The 12,777-nt window shown below is 35.1% G+C and overlaps 1 protein-coding gene across 1 annotated transcript; it reads right to left on the reverse strand.

Moving 5' to 3' along the window:
- Positions 1–2,397: 2,397 nt before the first annotated feature.
- Positions 2,398–10,125, reverse strand: LOC144959209 (uncharacterized). The gene is made up of 4 exons (XM_078891749.1): positions 10,013–10,125; positions 7,031–7,103; positions 4,608–4,746; positions 2,398–2,993 (listed from the first exon to the last, which is right to left on the reverse strand). Exons 1-4 carry the CDS (start codon positions 10,123–10,125, stop codon positions 2,398–2,400), a joined length of 921 nt encoding a protein of 306 aa, XP_078747875.1.
- Positions 10,126–12,777: the final 2,652 nt, after the last annotated feature.

Raw genomic sequence — 12,777 nt, forward strand, 5'->3', positions numbered from 1 at the left:
ATCTTTAACTGTGAATGAATAAATATTTGAATAATAAATAAATTGATAAAAAAAAATAAATAAATGTATTAATGAATAAAACATTAAAAAGGAACACACACGCTAATCCTGTTTTATTCATGGTATGCAAATTATAAATACTCACCGCCAAAAATATGTTAATGTGCTCAATCGACGTGCGAAATATACATTAAGATTAGAAAAAGTATGTGCCTATGTGACATGAAAATATTTTTTAAACTAACGATATAAACAAACAAATAAATAGACATGGATTTTTATATGATATTAACAAACAAATAAATAGACATGACTTATTTATACATTATATTAACAGCAAAATAAATAAATAAATATATATATATATATATATATATATATATATATATATATATATATATATATAATACATATAAATCTATATTCTATATACATAAATGGGTAAAACAATGTTCTCGATACCATATACAATTTTATAAATATGTGTTGAAGTAAATATGACCCTCAAGTGTTGCGACGGCTATAACTACAATTTTTAAGATAGTCGAATTGCTGTATAACAACTAAAAGCTTCAAATGGAAGATGAATTTCCATTTTGAATGGATTAATTTTTATCAAAGCTATAGTCCAATGGGAACAATTGTGTAATAATTATAATGGTGATCTAGGTCATCGATAATAATTTAATTTTGTCCCTTTGACCTCAAACACTTCCAAGTGAGCCAACCTTGTCTCCTGTAGGGTCTTTTAGGTTTTACAGCATTAGATATGCCATTGGCTCCAGGTGAATTTTAGTTTTTGTATAAAAATTATATTTTGTATAAAATGGGTGTTTGTTTAAAACTTTAAATATGGGAGCATCCAAATAATTATGATCTTGTTAAATTGTAAAAGATTACAAACGTAATGATCAAATTTCTTACATTTCCTTTTTAGTAAAGAAAAAAGATAAGCTACAAGTTAAGCTTGTCATAGAAATAAGAGTATGAGCCAATGAGACCAGAACGTCAAATGTCCGAAAATGTTCTTCTACCACCCTCGAAGAGATTTAAACTCATGATCACTGGATTAAAATTGACTTACTTGACCTATTGCTAATCGCCTCCTAATCTTGGACGCTTTGGCAACTTCTCTGATTTGTTGAAAGAGTTGTTTTCACTTATGACGGCCTGCTGCGATGGATCTCAGTGTATTTTAAATCCTTTTCGCATTTCAGTTCTTGTGTCATCGATGCCTATGTGACATGAAAATATGATGAAGGAGGCCTTGGAAAAATCAGTTGGAAAGAAAAGAAAACAAATCAAGAAGTCTGTGACATCCTTGATATCAGACCGACCTAATGAAGTAATAAAAACAGAAAACTTAAGTATTTTGGACACCTAAGACGCATCAAACTGTCAACAAGGACATTCTTGAGGTAGAGTTGAGGGAAAGAGAGAGGCAGCCAGCAAGAACTTGGATAGATGATGTGAAGACATGGACAGATTGTTGCAGCCGAATGCAGTCAGCAAGCTGTCAACAGGGAAGATTGGCGTGTCATTTCAAGTCGACCTCAACCCATGAGATGACACTGGAAGAAGAAGAAGAAGTCATCGATGCGCTTGAGGACTTTAATTATCGTTGTGTTTAGGCTTGTTGTGGGTCTGCCTTTGTGTTTGTAATGTCTCAAACCTGAGACCTCGCGAGTTCAGGATTGCAAAAAATGAGGATCATTTTAATCGATCGATATTTGAAAGACGAGTTTTCTGGCCAAATATTGTCAAAGAGCGACTGTTGCCTGATTAAAGAATGCCTGGAAAATAGATTTACAACTTCCCAATATGATTGTGCTAGCTTTAATGAGCAATTAATTGAACTGAATTTAAAAAGAAAATCTGATCATCTATGTAGCGCAATATCCACTAAATGTGCTCTAAGCGCTATACCAGACGTCCCTTGCCAACCGTAATACTTAACATGAAGGCTGAATTTGACGATATTACATTTTTCCCCGATAAACACAACTCTGTTTACGGTCAGGTATTTATTTTACACCTGTGTATGGTGAGAGGATGAGAGTATCGGGATTCTTTTAGTGATTAAACTTTACGCCTGCTACAAGTCAACCTAAAATAAATGTAAACAATGTTAAAAACCTTGAGGTGTTGAGAAAACTAAACACTAACGCGCCGTAACTAAAATAATAGTCGTCACTGAAATAGTCTAAGAACATCGAAACCAACAATAAAAAAGAAGGGTATTGCACAAAGGAACATGCTGACGTAGCCGATGTACTGACTCTCAGAGCGGTCGTCTTTGGCAGATTCTTTTTGTTGCGTTTTGATGACAACTTGACTGTTCCACTTTGAGTTCTTTTGGATTTTAAAGAGCATTTGAGCAGAGCCTTGGGTGATGGATTAGGTCAAGTTCTGACATTTACACGGACAAGTTATTCTGGGTTTGGTGGTGTTTTTGGGTGACGTCATGGTTCGGAGAAAGTCAATCGATTCTTTTGTCACTGGAGTCGGGTCAGGGGGAGGTAAGGTGGTGGTGGTGGTAGTGGTGGTGGTTGTGGTGGTAGTGGGAGTTGTGCGGGTTGCGGTAGTGGTGGTGGGTTTATTGGTGGTAGTAGAGGTTGTGGTGGTAGTGGGAGTGGTGGCGGTGGTGGTAGTAGGAGTGGTGGCGGTGGTGGTAGTGGGAGTGGTGGCGGTGGTGGTAGTGATGGTGGGTTTAGCGTCGAAAATGAATCTTCCATCTTTATCGGGAGTTTCAGGGGTTGTAGTAGCGATGATGGATGGCTTGAGGGTAGTAGAGGTTGTGGTGCTCGAGGTGGTTGTGATGGAGGTGCTGGTGGTGGTGCGTTTAGAGGTAGTGGTGGAGGTTGTTGTGGTGGTGGTGGGTTTAGTGGTGGTAGTGGAGGTCGTGGTGCTCGCGGGGGTTGTGATCTTAGGGGTTGTGGTGGTTGTCGTAGTTGTTGTACTTGAAGTAGTTGACTTTGTCGTTGTCACTGTTGCTGTAGATTTTAAGTAATGATGTTAAGTGAACATTTGAGGGTCAAATATCAATTCAAAATAATACTCTCAAACGTTATTTTTAGAATACTTGTATTTGAACTAGAGACCTTTCGCTTCCTGATCAAATGACCGTGATGTCAAGATCTTTGACAAGTAACTTTTCGGGCTCAAAACCCGTCTTTAGCTTATAACATAAGCACATATGTACACACACACACAAACACACACGCACACACCATTATACATGCACATACATAATAACGCTTAATCTAATCTATTTTTTTTTCAGTTGAATTCGTCAATTGATTAAATGTGTTCTATGTTTTTGTTAATTTCAGTTACATAAGTAAATGATTTTGTTGGCAATAAAGTTCAACATCTTAAAAAATCAACTTAAGGTAGTGATTTTGTCTTAGGATTAAACCGTTAATTTGTCTCAGGAGCAAGCAGTGACTTTGTCTCTTGGTGAAACATTGATTACTTCATAGGATCAAGCAGTGGTTTTGTCTCAGAATGAAGCAACGCTTTTGTCTCAGAGTGAGGCAATGATTTTGTCTCAGGATCAAGCAGTGGATTCGTCTCTAGAAGAAGCAGCGATTTTGTCTCATGATCAATCAGTGATTTTGTCTCAGGATGAAGCATCGGTTTTGTCTCAGTGTGAAGGAATGATTTTATCTCAGACTGAAGCAATGATTGTGTCTCAGGATGAGGGTGTAATTTTGTTTTAGGATGAAGCAGTGAATTTGTCTCCGGAAAAAGCAATGATTTTGTCAGCGTTAAAAATGACATTCTCTCATCTCTTACTCTCCTTCACCGTTTCATTCATCTTATTTTGTTGTGAATGGGAAAACCCAAAACGTCATCATTGCCTTTCAACATAAATCAATTGAAGCTTCCAATCCATTTGGCTATTGTAATTTGTAAATTGAGTACGAAGCCAAGCACATAAAATGATAAGCATTGAATTTTTTGAGGAAAAAAACCCCCAACTTAATAATGAAACATATTTTTAAAAGAAACAAAAAAAGAAACAAAAAAATATAACAAAAGAAAGTAGAGCAATATATTATGATCTTTAAAATATTAAATTAATAAAATGACTGAAATTTTGGATGTGTCTAATTCCTGGGGCTTGAATAGAGAGTGCCACAAGCGCTCCTACATTTATTTTCACTCCCCCCCCCTCCCAAAAATACAAACAAAGAAAACAAAACCATAATGAAAATAATGAAAATAATAATAAAATAATAATAATAATATAATAATAATAATAATAATAATAATAATATAATAATAATATAATAATAATAATAATAATAATAATAATAATAATAATAATAATATATAATAATAATAATAAATAATAATAATAATAATAATAATAATAATAATAATAATAATAATAATAATAATAATAATAATAATAATAATAATAATAATAAATAATAATAATAATAATATAATAATAATAATATAATAATAATAATAATAATAATAATAATAATAATAATAATAATAATAATAATAATAATAATAATAATAATAATAATAATAAAAATAATTTAAAAAATAATAATAAAAGAAAATATCTAACAATTATTAGCCATCCATACCTGCAGTTTCACATATGTAAGGGTATTTTGACGTACAGATGGCATTGCTCCAATACCACGAATTCTGAAAGAAGTAAACTCCACAATTGTTATTCCCTTCAGGTTTGTCGGGTTTTTCAATGGCCCAAATCGTGAAATCCTGTAACAAAATAATCGATCAACAATTATGACGGCATAAGAATGTCTAGTCTTTATTTTTCGCCTACAACTTCTTGCTTTTAGGCTTCAACAGTGGTGAGGTCACTTCCCTCGTAATGACGCATAGTAACTTAGCAACTGGTTCTAAACTATCTGAACAATGGCGGATGTCCTGATGAAAACTTCTCCGACGAACATAAAAGTGTATCACCATAAAAGTGCATCCAGAGGAGTAAAACCATATATATCTGATCTTGCTTTGACTTTTATACCTTCTGATCACATGACAGGTGAAAAAGTTCTAGCCAGCGTGAAGAATAAAAAGTACCGATGTTCTTTGTTTAGAACCAAGCTGCTCGTTGTTGGGCAGATGTGACATAAGACTATTGAATCCAATTATGATGGAATAAGAATGTCTCGTCTTTATTTTTCGCCTACAAATTCTAGCTTTAAGAAGCTTGGGGTTTGAAATTAAAAAGATAACAAAATCATATTTTTTAAAATTATGATTTTTCATTACAATCGTTATTGATGAATTGCATTTAGCTGAAATACTCACAACATCCACCAGCCTGGTATTACGTACGAGCACACAAAACTATGTAATCTTGAAAGTTTATGGTCTGATTGATTGAGTTTACTGAGAACAAATCACAAATGTAAACAATAACAAAAGTTTAGTTTTGTTTTAAGTATAGATCTAATTTTGTTTCCATTGTTAAAGAGAATTTTTATTTGGTTGAATAAAAGTTTCAGATCTTTTGTTATCCAAGGTTTGCTGTTAGGTAATTACAATACTTGTAGAGAAGACCTGAATGCCGTGAATTGGGATGCTCTTGAAGGCAACGGTGTGAATGAAGCGTGGGTGTTTTTTAAAGACAAACTAAAATGTATAGAATCTAAACACATTCCATTAATTACGATGTAATAAAAATGTTAGATCTAATAAACCATTGTGGTTGACAAAAAAAAGTTAAACGCACAATCAATAAGAAACATAAATTGTACAAGAAATTCAAAAAATATCCTACAACAAATAATTTTCATAATTATGTCAAGGTTAGAAATAACACCAAATACACGATTCAAATGCTGTGACAACGTATGAATGTACATTGGCACATGAATGTAAGAATATAGCAATGATATGACATTTTTTTTTCTATTTTTGTGAGGAAATGCTATGTTTAAGTCAAAGCACTATCTCCACTGGGTAAAAATCTATTTGAATTTTGAAAATCCATTCATAAATAAAAAAAAAGTTATACAGTTTCAAATGTGTCATTTATTTGGATGACTCATAAAGAGAAAAAAATATGGAAAATATGTGACGCTTTTCCTGCGTTTTATATGGTTCGTGGCTGTATCTCGCTTAATACATTGAATATGATATTGAAACTTGGCAATTATAAGGCACATTTCTCAGAAAATATGATGAAAACATCAGAAGAGCTCTAACTTGTATTGTATTAGAGCTGTATGGCTAGGGTCAACCGTAATTTTGTTGTAAAATATACATAATATTGACCATTTGGAACAATTCCGAAGGGTTATATTGTGTTAACAGCCCGCACAAATGATGTGAAAAATGCCTGCTAAATTATTATATCAATTAAAATAGTCCGTGAGACCATGTCTTATGTTATTTCTGAGAGAGAGAGAGAGAGAGAAAGAGAGAGAGAGAGAGAGAGAGAGAGAGAGAGAGAGAGGGAGAGAGAGAGAGAGAGAGAGAGAGAGAGAGAGAGAGAGAGAGAGAGAGAGCGTGTGTGTGTGTGTGTGTGTGTTTATTTACTGTTAGGAAAAAAGAAATTGGGGTCAAAGGTTGTTAAAAAGTCGAATTATCAACTAATTAGTAAGACAAAATACAATAGCGACAAGCTTAGCACCCCTATGACGTCACAAAATTTAAAAAATGCCAAAAAAAATAGACTTTGGCGGCTGAGGTGCCAGATGGCCACGCGTGTGGTCAAAGATAGAATTATATTTCTTTTATTAAATTTTATTTATTTATTTTTTGTCTCAGTGACTTTTATCCTAGTCTATTCAATTTAATGTTTTGCCAAATTCCATTAGTTTTTAAGGGGGTCAGTCTTAGAGAAAACCATGCGAATATCTAATTAGTCACTTTTTAAATCGAAATTGGTCAGGTGGAAGTCTGGCCATCTGGCAGCCTTGCCTCGCAGACGTCACATGCGTGTCAAGGGATGGGGCGGGAAAATGGCTGTCTCCTCTTCTCACCCGTAAATTGGGTTGATGTTTTGTGATAATACGTGAAAAGTACTTACCATATTCCGATGAAATTTGAAACATAAATAGATGAAATGTGCATCTATAACCTTATTCGCGTCAAAATCTCTGCTTTTGATAGTTTTAGAAATATTTCACCCAAAAGAGCAAACATCTGTTTTTAACGGCTTTCTGATAATACGATTCAATAGTCTGATGTCACGCGCCCGGCAACGGCGACCAACTTGGTTCTAAACAAAGAAAATCATTACTTTTTATTCTTCATGCTGGCAAGAACTTTTCATATGCTTTGTGATCAGAATGTGTAAAAGTCAAAACAAGATCAGATTTATGTGTTTTTCCCCCCGGGATACGCTTTTATGCTCGCCGGAGAAATATTTCATACGGCGTCCGCCATTGTTCCGATAGTTTAGAGCCAGTGTTACTAAGTTACCATGCGTCATTAGGAAGGAAGTGACGTTACGACTGATGTAGAGTATTGTACGAGTTTTGTCGCTTGACAAAATCTAAAATGACATCTTTACTAATTGTGTGCCAAATTTCAGACATATTTATTGATAACAAGCGTGGTTAGTAATTTTTCAAAATAGCATATACGAAACGGCTTCGTACCATATTTTGTCGCGAATTTGGGCACTTCGTGAGCGAAAAAGAGGCCCAAAGATTTGTGCGGGATAGTCATTGCTGAAGAACAGTCCGAAAGGCTTTTGGAGATACGTCAACAGAAAGTTGAAAAGAAAACCAGGTGTTAATGTCTTACTGAAAGATGATGGTACCAAGGTTACTTCCGATAATGTTCCGAAAGCTAATGTTTTAAATGATTATTTTTCATCTATGTTTGTTCAAGAAGACACTACAAATATACCAACTTTCTATGTTACAAATCAATAAAACGTTCCCGATTTTTATATTACACAAGAAGACATACTTTCCCAATTGTTGAATTTAGACGTAACTAAAATCATGGGACCCGATCCCCTCCATCCTTGTTTACTGAGAGAAGTGGCCTTTGAAATATCACAGCCGCTATCAAGAATATATAATTAGTCTCTTGAATCTGGTACCTTACCCATTGAATGGAAACAAGCCAATGTTACTGCCATTCATAAAAAGGGCAGTAAATTGGATGCTGCAAACCCATCAGCTTAACATGCATACTCTCTAAAGTCTATCTTGAAAGACCGAATGATGGACTTTATTGAAAGTTATACGATGCTAAACGATAACCAGCATGGTTTTAGATCAAAGAGTCCATGTATTACTCAACTTTTACAGGTGATGGAGGATTTTACCAAGTTAATTGATCGTGATCAATGCATTGATGTTGTTTATCTTGATTTCCGCAAGGCTTTTGATTCTGTACCACATGAGAGATTATTCATTAAACTAAAAGAATATGGATTTAAAGGGACTATCTTTAACTGGATTAAAGACTTTCTTAATAATCGAATACAAAAAGCCATTGTCAATGGGGTGGGGTAGGATTTTAAGAATATTATTAGCGCTGTTCCCCAATAAGCGTATTGGGACCACTTTCATTTCTTTTATATATAAATGATTTACCATGTGGCATAAATTAAGCCTGAAAACTGTTTGCAGACGATACGAAGATCTATAGTACAACTGAACACCATAACATTATACAAAATGATATATTTTCACTTTTCAAATAGTCTATAACATGGCATTTGGATTTTAATGTTTCGAAATGTAAAGTATTACATATAAGAAAAAATAATCCATGTCATAATTATTTTACTCATATTTCTATGACAAATCTACTTTCCGTTGTGCCTCATGAAAAGGATGTGGGAGTTACCTTTGATTCACTTTTGAATTTTGATGAACATATTGATAATTGTGTAAGCCGTGCAAACACATTGATGGAAATAATATATAGATCCTTTATAAGTTTTGATAAAACCATATTTTTATATTTGTATAAATCGCTCGTTCGACCTATTCTAGAAGACGGAAATTGCATCTGGAGCCCAATATATAAAAGGCAATCTATTAGTATTGAAAGTGTACAGAGGAGAGCTACCAAAAAGATTTATGCAATACAGTATTTATCTTATCAGGAAAGGTTAGAATTTCTTGAATTACCAATTTTGAAATATAGAAGAATTCGTGGGGATTTAATTCAGGTTTATAGATTGGTATATGGTCTGGATAGGATAGACTTTTCTAATTTTTTTCATTTTCTAATAATACTTTTACTAGAGTATATGATTTTTGTCTCTAGATGCAAAACCAACATAAGACAAAACTGGTTCGGTATTCGTATTGTCCAGAAATGGAACAATTTGAAATTTGAAACAAGAAATCAAAATCCATGGATTATTTCAAGGTGTTAGTAGGCAGGGAATTATATAATTAATAAACGGGAATGGCAAAAAAAAAACAACCAATAACAAAGACCTGAATGACGTGAACTTCGAACTATCTATAGTCTGGTTAATTAATACCGTTTTGTGTGAATTACTCATAAACGCGTATGGCATAAAACAATGACAGACCCAAATGACGCCAACTTCGTTCTATCAATACGTTTCAAGTTCAACGTTCAAATTCAAGTTTAATGTCTTTATCTGCAAAAGGCGGATTGCCTATCACTGCAGATTTTATACAATTCTGTGGTGATTTTCTCCATTATTGTTTATTGAGTTGAAAGATAAATGTTTCATAGTTGACCAAATTTGTTGTTGTTGGTAATGTCTAGGATTTCTGGAGGGAGAGTGTTCCATTCCTTGACGGTTCTTGGGAAGACACTGTTTTTATATTTGTTGGTTCTGTGTGTTGGGGTTGTGAACTTACTGCTATGAAAATTTCTTGTGGATGTACAGTGTTGTTTTGTGAAATACTGTGGTAGAGTTAGTGCTGTTTTGTTGGAATGTAATGTTCTGTGTAGACGTTGGAGGCCTTTTTCTTTCCGCCTTCTTTCCACTGTTTTCCATCTCAACAGTTTCAGGGCCTCAGTAACGCATCCTGGTTCGCGCAAATAATTGTTGGTGACAAACCTGGAAGCTGCCGTTTGAACTTGTTCGATTTTCTTGATGTGACCTTGCTGATAAGGATCCCACATTTTACACGCGTATTCCAATACGGGTCTGACTAAAGGATTGTATGCCATGTTCTTTCACCTTTGCCAGAGGGGGGGGGGGGGGCACTGGTACAGGTTCCGCCTCAGAAAACCAAGGGTACGATTTTCCTTTTGCCACAATATTATCAATATGTTAGTCCGATTTTAGTGATTTGTTTAGTTGGATTCCCAAGTAGGGTAATGTGTCCACGTGTTTTAATGACTGACCACTTATTTGGTAGTCATAATTAATTTGTTGTTTTTTGTTTATTATTGACATTACACTAGAAGAATTAAGACAAAAACTCCCGATTCCTCAAATCCTTACCCGCGAACTAATTTACGCAGACGATGTTGATATCATATTTGATACAGCAGACCTGGCAAAGCAGCACATGCCAATGATATCAAAAATAATCTGCGACATTGGAATCTAAAGGTCAACGAATTCAAAACAGAAATTACAGTGGTTAACAAGAAACAAGCGGAATGGAAACGTGTAAGAAAATTCGGAAACTTTATTAATGAGAATGAAGACAACAAACAGAGAAAAATGCTAGCCCAAACTGCATTCAGAGAACTACACAACGTTTGGAAAAGGACGAACATCATTAATGAAAATAAAAGAATACGCCATTACGAAGCGCTAGTGCTGCCAATGCTTATGTACAACTGTGGTACGTGCGGTCTTACAAAAATAATTTGGACACCCTGGACTCCCTTCATCGCAAACAATTGAGACGATTTGTTGGGGTACATTGGCCAGACAAAATTAGTAATGAGGATGTATATGACAGATGCAGAGTACAACCAGTCCAGGCAGAACGCGTATAAAGAAACAAAGATGGAAACTGTTCGGACACGTGCTCCGACGAGATGTAAATATTCCAGCACAAACCTCAATGGATGATTACTTCAAACAAGGAGCCAAATACAGAGGGCGTACACCAGCTTCACTTCCAACGTTGAATCAAGTTCTCAAAAAATATCAAATACATTTAGAAACATAACCGAAGAACTGATTTCAACACAAGGAAACACCCAAATGCCTCAGCAACTTAACACACATGATGACATTCTAAAGCTAAGAACACTTGCACTAGACAAAGATTTATGGAGGCAAATTACTAACTGGATAATAAAAACAGACTGACAAACTCGAACTGACGCACACATTCACGGCAAGCGTTCATAGAGACTGCGCAGCCATATTCATTCATTCATTCATCATTCATTGACATTACAAAGCATTTCTCGGGGTGGAATTTCATCTTCCGGGTTTGTTCCCATGATAGAAGTGAGTCAAGATCATTCTGTAATATGTCTGTCTTGTTCTGGGCTTCAATGACTCGAAAAATAAGAGGCTGTCATCGGCGAACAGTTTGAGCTTCTTAAGAGTTGATATGTTTTTTCCTAAGTCGTTAATGAATGTTAGAAAGCAGAGCGGTCCAAGAACAGTTCCTTGAGGAACTCCCGATAAAACATTGCACTTCTCACTTCTATATCCATACAGGACTACCTCCTGAGTTCTATTGCAGAGCCAGTCTTCAAGTCAAGAAAGTAGTTTCTTCTGTTTTGAGTCGTTTTCTTCATCAATGGTCTTTTCAGGGGACTTTGAGTCGATGTTTCTAACTCCATGGTGTTCCAGAGGAGTCGTCTATGTGCTACACTATCAAAAATGCCTTCGAAAAGTCTAAAACAAGTAGATCTATTTGTTTTCTGCTGTATAATGCCTTTCCTATTTCTTCTATGGTGTTTACGAGCTGGCTTTCACAAGAACCATGTTGATAATCGACAAGCACATTATGTCTTCCATAGTGCTCCATTATTGAATGAAACACAATGTGCTCGAGTACTTTATATGTGACAGACCTCAGCGACACTGGTCTATAGTTCGAGGCAATATCTCGTTTCCCTTTTTTGTATATGGCAGTGACTAATGCATGTTTCCAGTCTTTAGGCACAGGGCCTGTATCGAGTGACAGTTGGAAATATTGCATAGATAGGTAGCTATTAGAAAGAAACTGGAGGCAGCAGAAATGTGGTTTCTTAGAAGGATGTTCAGAATCTCATGGACAGAGAAGAAAACTAATGAAGAAGTATTAGAGCAAGCTGAAACTAAAAGGTTATTAATTCGTACAATAAGAAAAAGACAAATGCAATTTTTAGGGCACCTAAATCGACTTAAATGTATTGAACATCTTGCTCTCACAGGAAAGATAGAAGGTAAAAATAATAAAGGTAGACCAAGAAAAACATATTTGAATAGTTTGAACAGCTGGGTGACAAAGAAAGAGAAGAGTAATATTAGTTTTTTGAGGTTATCTGAACAGAGAGATGAATGGCGTACCGGATCACCGATGTATGGCACAGACTTGGTACTTGAAGAAGAAGAAGGTAACTATTTCTTTTGCGCATTCTTTGAGGACCCTGGTTAGTATCAGATCTGGGCCACTTGCTTTGGAAGGATTTAGACCCTGGAGCTGTGTGGTTATTCTTGACATTGGAGGAATCTGTTTCCATTTATAGTAGGCAACGTCGCGTTTTCTTTTGTGAATGTACTGCTGTACTGGATGTTAAGGATGTTTGCTTTCTCTGTGGTGTCAGTATTTTCCGTTCCATCCGGTTTTTGTAAAACTGCTATGTCTGATGTATCCCTAAAAATAGGGCAGAAAGTGGGGAGTAGCAAGAGCATGCAGTGCT

This window comes from Berghia stephanieae, chromosome 13, assembly GCF_034508935.2.
Source record: "Berghia stephanieae isolate SIO BIC M18660-M18661 chromosome 13, UCSD_Bste_1.3, whole genome shotgun sequence".
NCBI classification, from domain to species: domain Eukaryota; kingdom Metazoa; phylum Mollusca; class Gastropoda; order Nudibranchia; family Aeolidiidae; genus Berghia; species Berghia stephanieae.